Genomic DNA, 15862 nt, shown 5'->3' on the forward strand with positions numbered 1-15862 from the left:
AGGTGGTTCTAAATTGGACTTCAGTTTTTATGAGGGCTAGTATACTGCTTATTTACTTTTCAGTTGTAGAGTGTAGCCTTTTGAGATCACAGTCAAAGCTTAGAGGATTACCAGGGCTGCCCTCAACTCCTAACATTTTATCTCTTAAGATCTGTGAGTCTGCAGAGAGCTATGTTCAGCTTCTTAGCCATGCCTCTTGGAGAAAAGCAGGCTCAAATGCAGGCATACCTCTCTAGCTTTCCCTTTTCCTTATCTTGAAACCTTGCTAATTCTTCACTGCCTTCTTGGTTCTCTAATATATTCAAATTGATTTTTTATAAAAATATTTTTATTTTTTATAAATTAAATAAATATTTTATTAATATTTTTGTCCCTAGCTTTTTTAGTTATTCTTAGTGGGAAAGTTGTTTAAAACAGCAGTCCATCATAGCCAGAAGTAGAGCTATTCTACTAATGATGTTTTAATCAAATATTTTAAATAAATATGCCTAACAACTAATGTATAGGACATTTCTACCTACATGGTCCTATTTGATTCCAACTACAATTTTGTGATCAGGATATCCTTATTTCAAAGATGAGAAAATTTAGGTGCAAAAAAGTATGAATAAGAACAGCTGGTAGAAGGAGAGCTGAAATTCAAACCCAGATTCTCTGATGCCAAATCCTGTGTCTATTGTTAGGCCTAGTGGCTGTCAGTAGTCAGTATGCATAATGAATGATAGATGCAGCCATGAAAACTAATCTTTCTCATTGGTACCTGAGGTAATTCTAAAGTTTCTTTTCTCCTTTAAAATGAATTCCAGAATAAGTCTCCTTCTTAATACTTTAAAATACCTGGGATCCTTAATATTTAGGGTAATTTAAGAGAAGTTATCCTAAATACTATATAAATATTTCTCTATTGATGAGTCTATATTTCCCATTGCTTTTCTAGTTTTCTATTGTATAGCTTAATCTGAATTCTATTAACTATGTTTTTTTTCCTCCCCAAGATAACTGCTAAAATACCAAGCACAGCAGTTACTAGACCTGTAGCTACTGGATATGGGGTAGGTTTACTTAAGCTAAAAATATTAAGGTGCTTTTTCTCATCCATAAGTTCACTTTAGGCAGTTCTAAATAATTTTGGGTATCTTTCAGTCCGTGACCCAGATATATTTTTCATTTTAGATAGTTAACAAACCTTATAAAAGTCTAATTTGATTAATAGTATTTATATTCTAGTCATTTTGATTATAAATTTATCAGAAAATATTTTATTATCATTTCTACTTATAAACCTTATTTTTGTTGATTTACTTCCTTTCATTTTTTGTGTAATATTACCAAGTCTCATATGTATTCCATTCAAGTTTTATGTGAAGTTAAATTTTATATAAAAGTAATGATGTTTATAATATTTCAAAACCTACCAACTAATACATGAAAAATAAAATTTGAGAAAAATTTCAAAGGCATATATTTGGGTCTTGCTTTTATTTGAGATCTTTGGAGGAAAGATGCTATATAAAAATCCATAAAGGAAAAGTTGTAAGTCTTGCCCAAATTTGGATGTCTTAGCATACATGAAATAAAAAGGGAATGGGAGAAAAATGGAAGAATGATGTGGAATAGCATTTCCTAGTCCATATTATAATATTCCATAGGGGTCAGAAAAATGGATTTAGTACCTATAGGTCCAGGACACTTGACTTCATACGGTTTCTTTATATGAATAAGGAAAGTAGTCATATACATAATGTAACTGTGTGTTAAATGAAGCATGGTTTTATTAATCAGCCTAAGCATGTATTACTCATAAATTTGATTTTTGGTGGTGCTTCAGAATAGGAAACAGCAAACATTTTCTATGAAGAGCCAGACAATTTAGGCTTTGCAGGTCATAGTCCCTGTTGCAGCTACCAAACTCTGCCTTTGTAGTACAGAAGCCACCATAGACTGTGTGCAGACTAGTGGGGTATGGCTGTATTCCAATAAAATGTTATTGACAAAGGCTGAAGGTTGTAGTTTGTTGAAGCTTGTTTTAGAGTTTTATTGTTTAATCTTATATCCTCAGGTTATAAATGGAAAGAATTAGGTTTTCTTGCCAATAGAAAGAAGAAAAAAGTTACGAAGAAAACTTTTCTAACTTGGTTTTTATAAAATTAAATGTAGATGTTTTTTGGAATCATTTTAATTTAGTTTTCTGTTTACTAGTCCAAGACATCCCTGGCATCATCGATGGGAAGACCAATGACAGGGGCTATTCAGGTATCTCTGTCATGTGGTTGTTCATTTTGGGCCTCTCTTGTGACTTATTGCCAACCTTTTTTATTATATTATTTTAAAATGTTAAAGAAGGTGTTTCTTATATAATGATCCTGATTCTTTAAACTGTGGGCTAAAGGTTGGACTGTTCAGAATCTTTGGAGGCAAAATCTCATTGGATTTATTCAGGTCTCAAATGAAATCCCCTTGGGGAGTGGACGTAGAACTGGTAGTGTGCTTGTATGGTGAGCTCTGGGTCTCATTTTTCCTATGCTAGCACTTTCAACTGTTTCTGCAGTTTCTCTCATAGGCATATAAGAGACCAAAAAAGTAGAGGAGTAGCCCGCTAATAAGCTATATAACTTATATAAGGTGCTATATAAAAATCTTTGAGTTTTTCTTTTCAAACTAGGAGTGAGCTCAGTTAAAGCAAGGAATTGAAATTTTATAGGGGAAAAGGAAAGTAGAGACAGGACTGACATATGAGAAGGCAGGGGTAAGGAATAAGCAGAGAGTGATTAAACATCAGTATTAAATGGGTGCCTGGGTGGCACAGTTGGTTAAATGTCCAACTCTTGGTTTCAGCTCCGGTCATGATCCCAGGGTTGTGAGATTGAGCCCACGTGGGGCTCCGTACTCAGCTTGGAGTCTGCTTAGAGTTTCTCTCTTCCTCTCCCTCTGCCCATCCCCACCTCTCTCTCTCTCCCTTTCTCTCTCTCTCTCAAATTAATGAATAAATCTTTTTAAAAAATAAAAATTGGGACTATATTAATGTATGTTCCATGTACAGAACTATAAATAAGAAGTAAATCTTATTTAAGAATACCTTTTAAATGATTCTTTTTCTTTCAAGGATGGAATTACTAGACCAATGACAGCAGTGAGAGCAGCTGGTTTTACCAAAGCAGCTTTGAGAGGTTTGTTATATTACCTCTCCTATTTTTTTTTTCAGATGTTTTAATGTTGTTACTGTGTTTTTATGTGTAAATGTAAAATGTTACCATTTTAAATAAAACCTAACATGCCATTATTATAAGGTATGTTATTATTTTAGGTACCATTAAGAAAGGAAAGGGGTAATGAAAATGTTCTGCATCTCAGTTGGAATGGTGGTTATACTGGCATGTAATTTGTCGAAGTGTGCTGACTTGTACATTAAAAATGTGTGCATTTAAAAAAAACTAAAAAATGTGCAATGTATTTTATATAAATTAGAGTCCAATTAAAAATTACAAGTGAAAATAGTATTTAAATATGTAAGTTAAGTCATAATATAAAAATAAAATTATAATGACAAAATTTAATGTATACTATACCAATAAAATGGTTAAAAACTCAATTCCAGTCGTACTCACATGATGGATAATTTAGAGTTCCTAGAGTTAGGATAGATTACTGTGGAGGAGAAGTAAACACTGAGAGAGTACTCATTTTTTTTTTTTAAGATTTTATTTATTTGACAGAGAGAGACAGCGAGAGAGGGAACACAAGGAGGGGGAGTGGGAGAGGGAGAAGCAGGCCTCCTGCAGAACAGGGAGCCTGATATGGGGCTCGATCCCAGGACTCCAGGATCATGACTTGAGCGGAAGGCAGACGCTTAACTGAGCCACCTGGGTGCCCCGAGAGTACTCATTTTTATTTTCACATTTTATTTATATAATTTGATGTATGTTAAAATCTTACCAATGTCTTTATATATAAAATGTTTATATAAACATAATAAATGTCCTGGCCATTTAATAAATAGGTAATTTAAACCATTTAATTAATAAGTAAATTAAATAACTTGTGCAAGTTTTTGTATTTTCTTTAATTATCCTGTATCTCAAATTCAATATGAACTCTTGAATTGTGTCTCAGGCTCTGCATTTGACCCCCTTGGTCAGTCAAGGGGCCCTGCTCCTCCTTTGGAAGCCAAAAATGAAGATAGGTATGTAAGTTCTCATGTTGTTGTTTAGTGTTGTATATTTTTAATTTTTATTTCCCAAATACATAATTCTCAGGTATTTTAAAAATTCATGTCAGCCGTACCCCTATGTTTATAGCAGCATTATTTATAATAGCCAAGATATGGAAGCAGGCCAAGTGTCCATCAATTAACGAATGGATAAAGAAGATGTGGTATATATATTTATTTGTGTGTGTGTGTGTGTGTGTGTGTGTGTGTGTGATGGAATATTATTCAGCCATTAAAGAGTGAAATCTTGTCATTTGCAATGACATGGAAGGAACTAGAGAGTATCCTACTAAGTGAAATAAGTCAGTCAGGGAAAGACAAATGCCATATGATTTCACTCATATGTGAAATTTAAGAAAAAAAACAGGGAGGGGAAGATGGCAGTGTAGAACCCTACTCCCACCCCATGAGGCTCCCCTCATCCCCAAATACAACTAGATAACTATCAAATCATCCTAAATACTCCAGAAATCAATCTGAACCCTGGCAGAACAAACTCCACAACTAAAGGTAGAGAAGAGGACACACTGAAGAAGGTAGGAAGTGCAGAGACAGGGTTTAGGCAGAAACATGGCTGCGGCAGTGGGAAGAAGCTGTGGTGGTGGGGAAGGGTGAGAGACAGACTAACAGGAGAGTACACGAGGAAAACCAATTCCCATAGACATTGGCTTGGAAAGCTAAATGGGCCAAATTCCATGGATTCTGGTAAGCAGTGGGACTTAAAGCCTAGAGTTTTAAAGATTAGCAGGTGTGGCCAGGATAGAGCCTGGAGGGCATTGCACTACGCTTAGAGAGAAGGCAGATAAACAACCTGTGGACACAAGGCATGGAAACCGTGATCTGAAGAGTGCCTGGGGCACACAGTGGGGAGGTTATTTGCTCAAGTCACAGGGCGTCCCAGAGAGAGTGTTCATGGAGAGACCCTGCCAAGAACAAATAAATTGGCTGTTGCCATTTCCCTCCCTTGCCCTTCAGCGTAAGCATAGGGCCACCTATGCCACACAGCACAGTGCAGACATTTGCTACCTAACTTGCTTACACCAAGCCCCATTCCCCCATACTCCAATGAAAACGCACTTTGCAGTCAGGATTGCTTAAGTCCCAGTACTACAGACCCCTTCCCCCAGAAGACCAGCCCAAACCCCTACCAACACTGCACTTCCCCAAGAGGGAATTTTGCACACTCTCAGTTCCAGTGGCAGTGGTGACAGGTCTTATTTCACAAACAGGTCGGCGCTCACCTCACTGAAATTTGCCACATTCAGACCAGGGACCAAAAACTGTCCACAGCAGGCAAAGAGAGCCTCTGCAGATGACTGGCCTGAAGGATAAAGCAGCCAGGACACAACAGCAAGTGCACGTAGTACACACAGGAGACACTCCTGGAAGTGCGAGGCCCTGGGGTAGAGGAACGCTACACAGCAGGGCACTACGGGACCTCTTCTGTATAAGGCCACTACCCTCAAGAACAGGAGACACAGCTGACTTTCTTAACACAGAGAAACAAGCACAGAGACTTAGACTGAACGAGAAGACAGAATGAAAGAACAGAGGACAAGGCCATGGCAGGAGATCTAAGTGAAACAGATATGACAGGCCTGATAGAGAATTTATAGTGATCATAAAGATGTTCACTGGACTTGAGGAAAGAGTGAAAGACATGAATGAGACCCTTAATACAGATATAAGGTATGACATAGCAGAGGTAAAAGTATAATAAGTGAAATGAGAAACATGCATGGTGGAAGGAACACAGGCTGGAAGAAGCAGAAGAACAAATTAATGACCTAGAAGACAGAGTAGTGGAGCGTAATCAAGCTGAACAAAAGGGAGAAAAAAAGAATTATGCAAAACGAGAACAGACTTAGGGGACTCAGAAATGTTAAAGGGGATTCTTTGAGTGGAAAGGAAAGACCAAAAGTGACAGTAAGAAAGCAGGAAACACAAAAGCAGTAAAAATGAGTATCTTATAAAAAAATCAGTCAACGAACTCAAAAGGGTGTAAAATATGACATCATATACCTAAAGTGTGGAGAGAACAGGAGTGAAGAATGGGTTCAAACTCAAAACGACATCAACATCATTAATGTAGATGGCTATATGCAGAAGATGCTATATTCAAACCTAATGGTAACCACAAATCAAAGACTAATAAATATGGAAAGAATAAAGAGAAAGAAATCCAAATATATCACTAAAGAAAACCAGCAAACCATAAAACAGGAAAGACAAAAAAGGATCAGAGAAAAATCTTCAGAAACAACCACAAAACAGGTAATAAAATAGAAATAAATACATATCTCTCAATAATTACTTTTAATGTAAATGGACTAAACATTCCAATCAAAAGACATAGGGTAACAAAATGGATTAAAAAACATGGCCCATCTATATGCTGCCTATGAGAGACTTATTTTAGACCTAAAGCCACCTGCAGATTGAAAGTGAGGGGACAGAGAAATATTTGTTATGCAAAGGGATGTCAAAAGAAAGCCAGAGTAGCGGGGCGCCTGGGTGGCTCAGTTGGTTAAGCGGCTGCCTTCGGCTCAGGTCATGATCCCAGGGTCCTGGGATCGAGCCCCGCATCGGGCTCCCTGCTCAGCGGGAAGCCTGTTTCTCCTTCTTCCTCTGCCTGCCTCTCTGCCTACTTGTGCTCTCTATCTCTCTGTCAAATAAATAAAAATCTTTAAAATAAAAGAAAGCCAGAGTAGCAATACTTACATTAGACAAACTAGATTTTAAAACAAAGACTGTAACGAGACAAAGGAGGACACTATATAATAATAAAGGGGACAATCCAACAAGAAAATATAACAATTATAAATATTTCTGCACCCAACATGGGAGCACCCAAATACATAAAACAATAACAAACATAAAGGAACGAATTGATAATAATACAATAACAGTAGGGGACTGTAACACCCCACTTACATCAATGGACAGATCATCTAAACAGAAAATCAACAAGGAAACAATAGCTTTTCACGATACGCTGGAACAGATGGATTTAACAGATATATTTAGAACATTCCACCCTAAAACAGCAGAATACACATTCTTTTCAAGCCCAGGACCAGATGGCTTCACAGGCAAATTCTACCAAACATTTAAAGAAAAGTTAATACCTATTCTTCTCAAACTATTCAAAAAAATAAAATAAAATAAAAAGGAAGGATTACTTTCCAGTTCATGCTGTGAGGCCAGCATTACCCTGATACCAAAACCAGATAAAGACACCAAAAATAGAGAACTACAGGCCATTATCTCTGATGAACATAGATACTAAAATCTCAACAAAATACTAGGAAACAGGATCCAATGTAACCTATTCCAGTAAGGACCAAGCTAGACAAGCATTAGACAAACTGAATGGATTCCAGTTGGAGAGCTTCATGTTGAAAGTGGCCTACATCCCTGATGAAACTGCTGCCCAGCAGAACCCCTTGCAGCAGCCCCGAGGTCGCCATGGGTTTGGGTAGAGGGGCTCATCGAGGCAGGGGTCTCCAGGATCAGTCTCCAAGCAGAAACCGTGTGACTTGCCTCTACGCCTGCTGGTCCCCACCCAGTTTGTTGGAGCCATAATAGGAAAAGAAGGTGCCACCATTCGGAACATTACCAAACAGACTCAGTTTAAAATTGATGTCCATCATAAAGAGAACACGGGTGCTGCTGAGAAGTCAATTACTATCCTCTCTACCCCTAAAGGTACCTCTGCGGCTTGTAAGTCTATTCTGGAGATTATGCATAAGGAAGCTCAAGATATAAAATTCACAGAAGAGATTCCCTTGAAGATATTAGCCCATAATAACTTTGTAGGCCGTCTTATTGGTAAGGAGGGAAGAAACCTTAAAAAAACTGAGCAAGACACTGACACTAAAATCACATCTCCATTGCAGGAATTGACGCTGTATAATCCAGAGTGCACCATTACAGTCAAAGGCAACGTTGAAACATGCCAAAGCTGAGGAAGAGATAATGAAGAAAATCAGGGAGTCTTATGAAAATGATATTGCTTCTATGAATGTTGGTTTTAATATGGAGGACATGCCTTTATTTTGATGAACAGTTAAAAGATGTTGTCAATTACATAAAAAAAAGATTAAAAAAAATTAAGAAAATTGTTCACCATGATCATGTGGGATTTCTTCCTGCGTTTCAAGGTGGTTCGGTATTCGGCAAATCAATCAATCTGGTACATCACATCAGTAAGAGAAAAGATAACCATAGGATCATTTTAGTAGATGCAGTAAAACATTTGACAAAATACAACATCCATTCATGATAAAAGCCAAGAAAGCAAGTTTACAGGCAACATACCTCAACATCATAAAGGCCATATATGAGACAGCCCCAACTAATATCATCCTAAATGGGGAAAAACAAACCTTTTTTCCCCTAAAGATCAGGAACAAGACAGGGATGTCCACTCTCACTACTTTTAGTGAACATAATACTAGAAGTCCTAGCCACAGGAATCAGGCAACAAAAAGATATAAAAGGTATCCAAATTGGCAAGGAATTCAAACTTTCAATATTTGCAGATAACATGATACTGTATATAGAAAATCTGGAACACTTTGCCAAAAAACTGCTAGAACTGATAACTTCAGGAAAGTTGCAGGATACAAAATCAAACTACAGAAATCTGTTGCATTTTTATATGCCAAGAATTAAGCAGAAAAAAGAAAAATTAAGAATTCCAAATATAATATACTAAGTAAACCTAACGAAAGAGGTAAAGACCTTTACTCAGAACTATAAAATACCAATGAAAGAAATAGAAGACAACAGAAAGAAATGGAAAGACATTCCATGCTCATGGATTGGAGGAACAAATATTGTTAAAATGTCTGTATTACCCAAAGCAGTCTACACATTTAATGCAATCCCTATCAAAATACCAATAGCCTTTTTCACAGAACTAGAACAAACAATCCTAAAATTTGTATGGAAGCACAAAAGACCCTGAATAGCCAAAGCAGTCTTGGAAAAGAAAAGCAAAGGTGGAGGCATCAGAATTCCACACTTCAGGTTATGTTACAGAGCTGTAGTAATCAAAACAGTATGGTACTGGCACAAAAATGGACACAAAGTTCAATGGAACAGAATAGAATATCCAGAAGTAAACTACAACTGTATGGTCAGTTATTCTTGGACAACCTAGGAAAGAATATCCGATGGGAAAAAGACAGTCTCTTCAACAAATGGTGTTGAGAAAACTGAATAGCCACATGCAGAAGAATGAAATTGGGGCACTTTCTTACACCATACACAAAAATAAACTCAAAATGGATTAAGGACCTAAATGTGAGACCTGAAACCATAAAAGTCCTAGAAGAGAGCACAGGCAGTAATTTCTCTGACATCAGCTATAGGAACATTTTTCTAGATATGTCTCCTGAGGCAAGGGAAATCAAAGATAAAATATTGGGACTACATCAAAATAAAAATCTTCTGCATAGTGAAGGAAACAACCAATAAAACTAAAAAGCAACCTATGGAAGGGGAGAAGTTATTTGCCAATTACCTGTCCAGTTAAAGGTTAGTATCCAATATATATAAAGAACTTAAAAACTCAACACCCAAAAAACAAATCCAATTAAAAAATGGGCAGAAGACATGAGCAGACATTTCTCCAAAGAAGACATCCAGATAGCCAGCAGACACATGAAAAGATGCTCATCATCATCCCCATTTACTCTCAGGGAAATGCAAATCAAAACTGTAGTGAGCTATCCCCTCATACTTGTCAGAATGGCTAAAGTCAACAACACAATCAACAGGTACTGGCTAGGATGTGGAAAAAGGGGAACTCTCAGGCACTGTTGGTTAGAATTGAAACTGGTGCAGCCACTGTGGAAAATGGTATGGAGCTTCCACAAAAAGTTAAAAATAGAACTACCGTACAGTCCAGCAATAGCACCACTAGGTATTTACCCAAGGAGTACAAAAACATGAATTAAAAGGGGTACATGCACCCCTATGTTTATAGTAGCATTATTTATAACAGGCAAATTATGAAGGCAGTGCAGGTGTTCATAGATCAACGAATGGATAAAGAAGTTGTGGCAAATATGTATGATAGAATATTATTCAGCCATAAAAAGGAATGAAATCTTGCCATTTGCAAGGACGTGGATGGAGATAGTATCATGCTAAGTGAAATAAGTCAGAGAAAGACAAATACCAGATGATTTCACTCATATGTGAAATTTAAGAAACAAATGAGCCAAGGGGAAAAAAAAAGAGACAAACCAGGAAAGAGGGTCTTAATTATAGAAAACAAACTGATGGTTACCAGAGCAGAAGTGGGTGGGGGATTGGGGGGGTAGGTGATGGGGATTAAGGGGTGCACTTGTCATGATGAGCACTGGGTGATTAAAAGAAATAGTTTTTTAAAAAATTAATCATGTATCCTCAAAAACAAAAGTTCATGTTAGCAGAATAATAATCAAAACGTCATCCCTGGTTCTTGGAACAGGCAAAAGAATCAAGTCTAAGAAAAACAGCCATGTGTGTTCTATGCAGTTTTATTATAATATTACTTGATGTGAGGATATGTCTAATGTTTACGGATGCCAATTTGATTCTCTTAGAGACCAAATGGAGTTGAAAATGGAATAGGATATGCTCATTTTAAAAGAATATTTCGATGAAAAAATTAAGAGAACATACAGGAAGTTAGTCATATCAATATTGAGAAATTTAATTTTTTGGAGAATTAGTTTTGTGCTAGTGGCTAAAGAGTAGCCAAAAGCTGTGATATAAAGTCAGGTGTATGTACTTACTGGGATCTAAGTACTATTGACATAAAGATTTTACAAGTAGTAACATAAGCCAGCATTTATTATTCACTGTGTCCTGCTCTGCAAGTGCTATATGTAAATGAAGACTGAGCTGTTTTTATCATTAGTTCATTGAGGGAGAAAGTAAACACAACAGTCTTCACTTGGTAATGCTAATAAATGGCAGGACTGAGATTTGAACCCAAGCTGTTTCCAGAGCCTCATGTTATTAAACACTATTTTTCTTCTGCATAATAGAGATTTTTAAATTGTAGTTCTTAAAACCCACTATTTGGGCTATTGTGTAAATTACATAATTTCTCTTTCTCACAAGGAATCTCTATAGAAAATCTGTTCACTTTGTGTCCTAGTTAATGACAGCATGTTTGCTAATAAAAGTAGGTTACTTTATTGAAATACCAGGTCATTTAGAATCCTTTCAGCTGCCAACAGAAGATACATGAGGAAAACACACACACAATAAGAATCTTTATTATCTTATTTAATAGGAAGTCTGGAGGCAGGGCACTTCTAGGGATGATTAATTTAACTGCAATAACATCATCCCTGGTTCAGCTTCTCTCTGATTCCCTTGGCCTTTCTTAAGAGCCTGCCATCCTATCATGCCCAAAGAGTCCTGAGAGTTCAAAATCTCCACGTAGGGGCGCCTGGGTGGCTCAGTCATTAAGCGTCTGCCTTTGGGTCAGGCCATGGTCCCAGGGTCCCCCCACGTCGGGCTCCCTGCTCAGCAGGAAGCCTGCTTCTCCCTCTCCCACTCCCCCTGCTTGTGTTCCCTCTCTCGCTGTCTCTCTCTCTGTCAAATAAATAAATAAAATCTTAAAAAAAAAAAACAAACCCAAAAACAAAATCTTCATGTAGTTAATAAAGCCTAGAGCCAGAAATTTCCCAGTCTTGGGTCCCTTTCAAAAAGCAAAGACAATCTTCCCAGGAACCCTCTACCCCAAGCAAACCTGTCTTCACTTCTCACTGGCCAAAAGTGCATCACATGTGCATGACTGAACCAAACATTTGGCAACAGAATGAGACTCTTGACTAGCTTAGATCTGTATGCAAGGAGGAAGGATGGAGGCAGGTTCTTGTGTGGGTAGGTGTCCCAACAGTGTCTGCATATAGAGTTCATTTTCCTGGCATTTGATAGGGACAGGGTAATTACTTTTACTGTCTTCATAACGTTTATAACTTTAAAATTTTGTATTCATATTTTATTTAGGTTTATTATCTGTAAGCAATATGTAAAGGCATTTATTAGAGTGTTTTGGACTATAAAATAGAATTCTGTACTTTATTGTAACCTTTTTAAAACGGCATTTATTATGCTCATTGCTCAGTTAGAATTTTGCAAATCTTTGGGAAACTAATAAAATGTGTATCCCACCTGACTAAATTTTAGTCAGATTCTACCAAAAAATATAATTCTATAGACAAAGCTATATTATTAAATTTATTCCTGTATTTTTTAAAAGTCCATTTGTAGAGAATTAAGAGAACTGTGTATTTTGAAATACTCTTTTTTTTTTTAAAGATTTTATTTATTTGACAGAGAGAGAGATAGATAGCGAGAGCAGGAACACAAGCAGGGGGAGTGGGAGAGGGAGAAGCAGGCTTCCCGCCAAGCAGGGAGCCCGATGTGGGGTTCAGTCCCAGGACCCTGGTATCATGACCTGGGCCGAAGGCAGACGCTTAATGACTGAGCTACCCAGGCACCCCTATTCTGAAATACTCCTAGTAAAATTTTATTTAGGTACTAATGTACATTCATTTTTTAAAATTTTTTTTAAAGATTTTATTTATTTATTTGACAGAGAGCGAGAGAGGGAACACAAGCAGGGGGAGTGGGAGAGGGAGAAGCAGACTCCCTGCAGAGCAGGGAGCCTGATGCAGGGCTCGATCCCAGGACTCTGGGATCATGACCTGAGCCGAAGGCAGACACTTAACGACTGAGCCACCCAGGCGCCCCAGTACTAATGTACATTCAGAGCATTGTGATATTTGGTGGAAGAAAGTGGTAGCAAAATGACATTAATGTTATTTTAAAATGTGACTGATTTGGGAGTACTATGTTTGCTACTAATGGAATCAGGATTTTTTAACTTCTTCACATTGTTGGAAATATTCTCTAGAGTACCCAACTGGTCGTAAGTTATAATAATTTTTATCTCTTCTATGGGGGCTTCAGTTTTCTTCACCATAAAGTTTTCATTTGTCATAGGCTCTGAAGAAAGGATCTACTTTCTTTTGGGGATGATAATGTAATAGCATGGGTCCTTGAATTACCTTACTTAGGTTTAAATCCTGGCTCTATAACTTAACTAGCTATGTGATCTTGGGTTAATAATTAACTTTCTAAACCTCAGTTTCCCTATCAGTAAAATGATAATAACGGTAGGACTTATATCAAATGTTATTGGGAGGATTAAATGACATAATTAGGGTGAAGCATTTGACTCAGTGTTAAATTACACTTGTGCCAAGTAAATGTTTACTTTCATTAACCAAAAATGTTATTTTTACTGTTATGATTAATTATATAATTATTAAAAACTGTAGTGCATTTGCTCTTTAATGCCATTTATATTTTTGTCTTATCTGTAACCTATTCTTACAAAAGTACATAATGGACAATGTTATAGGTAAATTAAATTTTAGTATGTATTATTAGTGCTTGAATGAGTCAGAGTACACCTACTTTTTCTTTAATAGTCCAGAAGAAAAGAATAGACAATTAGAGAAGAAAGTAAATGAATTGGTAGAAGAAAGCTGTATTGCCAACAGCTGTGGAGACTTAAAATTGGTAAGTTCATAAACTTACAGGATTCAAGATGGTGATGCATGTGTCATATGTATGTGCACAAATACAAAGCACATGTACAGGTTTTCCCTGCTATCTAGAAGAGCAGAACCTTTCATAAGCCAAAATGGCATCAAACAATTATCATGAATTTATATTGAAAATTTTTTGAGCATTCCTAGACCCAAAAACTAACCTGTCTTAGGCTTTTCTGCTATCTCAGGACACATCTTGCCAATGGATGCACAGAATAAATAAAAAAACATCACAGATGCTCACACACCGTGGTGGCTGGATGCTGAGACGCCGAGTGTGGCGAGGCTGCTCTTGCTGCTGGAGGTGTTGCTGCCTCTGGAAGGGTTTGCTACAGAACAAATGTTGCACACTATTTCACTTCTTGCTTTTTTTTTTTTTTTTTATAAAAGCAGAAATCCTCTGCACATTTTTTTCAGTTAGCAAAAACAGGTGCTAATGTAGGTCTTTTGTTAAAGCAGAGTGGCATTATGTGAACTTTCAGAAAGTGAGGGATACCTGAATAGATTAACATGTTTTTTTGTTTTTGGGTTTTTTTTTTTTTTGCTCCTGACAGGCCTTAGAGTTTTCACTAAAGCAATTTTTTGAAAACATAGGCAGCTGCTTCATAAAAACTCTCATGTCAAAACAGTTGACTGATTTTGTAATTTTTGACCTGGTCAATACAGTAGGAAAACAAATTCTAGTGGAACAGTTGATTAAATTTTGCAGCCTGGTGGACTATTGGATTAGACTCACAGCCTGCTGAAGGGCGTAGCTACCAAGCTCCACATGCAGTACTAAGGGTTGTTTTCTTATTTAAGCCTCACTACCCTAAGATATTCTTTTAGGTACTGTAAACTGCAAAATCGTAGTTTGTTTTTTGGCACTCCAACTCTGGTTTTTCGTGTTTTTTTTTTTTTAAGATTTTATTTATTTATTTGTCAGAGAGAGAGCATAAGGAGGGAGAACAGCGAGGGCCAAGGAGCCCAATGCAGGGCTTGATCCCAGAACCCCAGGATTATGACCTGAGCCGAAGGCAGATGCTTAACCACCTGAGCCACCCAGGCGTCCCTCGTGCCTTTTTTTTTTTTAAGATTTTATTTATTTATTTATTTGACAGAGAGAGCGAGAGCAGGAACACAAGGAGGGGGAGTGGGAGCGGGAGAAGCAGGCCCCCCGCTGAGCAGGGAGCCCGATGCAGGGCTCGATCCCAGGACCCTGGGACCATGACCCCAAGCCAAAGGCAGACGCTTAACAACTGAGCCACCCAGGCACCCCTCATGCTTTTTTTTTAATTAAATATTTTTGGGGCACCTGGGTGGCTCAGGTGGTTAAGCGTCTGCCTTCAGCTCAGGTCATGATCTCAGGGTCGTGGAATTGAGCCCTGCATATGGCTGTCCGCTCAGCGGCAAGTCTGCTTCTCCTTCTCCCTCTGCGATCTCTCTTGCTCTCTCTCTCAAATAAATAAAAATCTTTTAAAAAATTAATTATTTTCTCTTAATTTGCTTTGTTCTCATTACTTTGATTGTCATACCATATAAATGTAATTTCTATGACTTAGTTATCACATTAATGAATACCATTAGAATTGTTCAGTATAAAACTTTTATTGCTCACAGAACTGGTGCTTTTTTATCTAGCTCTAAAAAAAATCCAATGTTAAATAAATCTGGTTAATCTGGTTAAATTAATATGGTTAATCTCTTGGTGGAAATCAACAAAAGGTTCTTGGCATTCTGAGTAGTATATAAGAGCCAAACTAAGTAAGCATTTGTTGTAATATTGGATAGCAGTTATCCTTTGATTTTTCTGTGTTTTGAGCATCCCAGAAACCAAACAAATCCATCTAAATTTCTATCTTATGAGTTGGAATTAAAATATCCAAAGACTCAAGATTGAATGGGAAGAAGAAGGAAATATGTAAGGTCAAATCTAAATGGTGGTGGTTGGTGTGGTGATAAAGAAACTTGACTTGGGGCTAATATACTCTCCATTTTATCACTTATACTTCCTTTTCTTTCTGGGGAGCAGTGGGAGGAACAT

At 37.2% G+C, this 15862-nt stretch overlaps 1 protein-coding gene across 1 annotated transcript in view; it reads left to right on the forward strand.

The window, feature by feature from the left end:
* The window catches only part of IFT88 (intraflagellar transport 88), a 145488-nt gene that overhangs the window by 20989 nt on the left and 108637 nt on the right, over nucleotides 1–15862 (forward strand). The window contains exons 4-8 of the mRNA XM_028105472.2: nucleotides 996–1052; nucleotides 2200–2253; nucleotides 3104–3167; nucleotides 4111–4180; nucleotides 13717–13807. Coding sequence (XP_027961273.1) covers nucleotides 996–1052; nucleotides 2200–2253; nucleotides 3104–3167; nucleotides 4111–4180; nucleotides 13717–13807 — 336 coding nt within the window. The remainder of the gene's footprint in view (nucleotides 1–995; nucleotides 1053–2199; nucleotides 2254–3103; nucleotides 3168–4110; nucleotides 4181–13716; nucleotides 13808–15862) is intronic.

Source organism: Eumetopias jubatus, unplaced genomic scaffold, assembly GCF_037043125.1.
Source record: "Eumetopias jubatus isolate StellerSeaLion01/CBP00866 unplaced genomic scaffold, mEumJub1_p1.0 scaffold_3, whole genome shotgun sequence".
Taxonomy (NCBI): domain Eukaryota; kingdom Metazoa; phylum Chordata; class Mammalia; order Carnivora; family Otariidae; genus Eumetopias; species Eumetopias jubatus.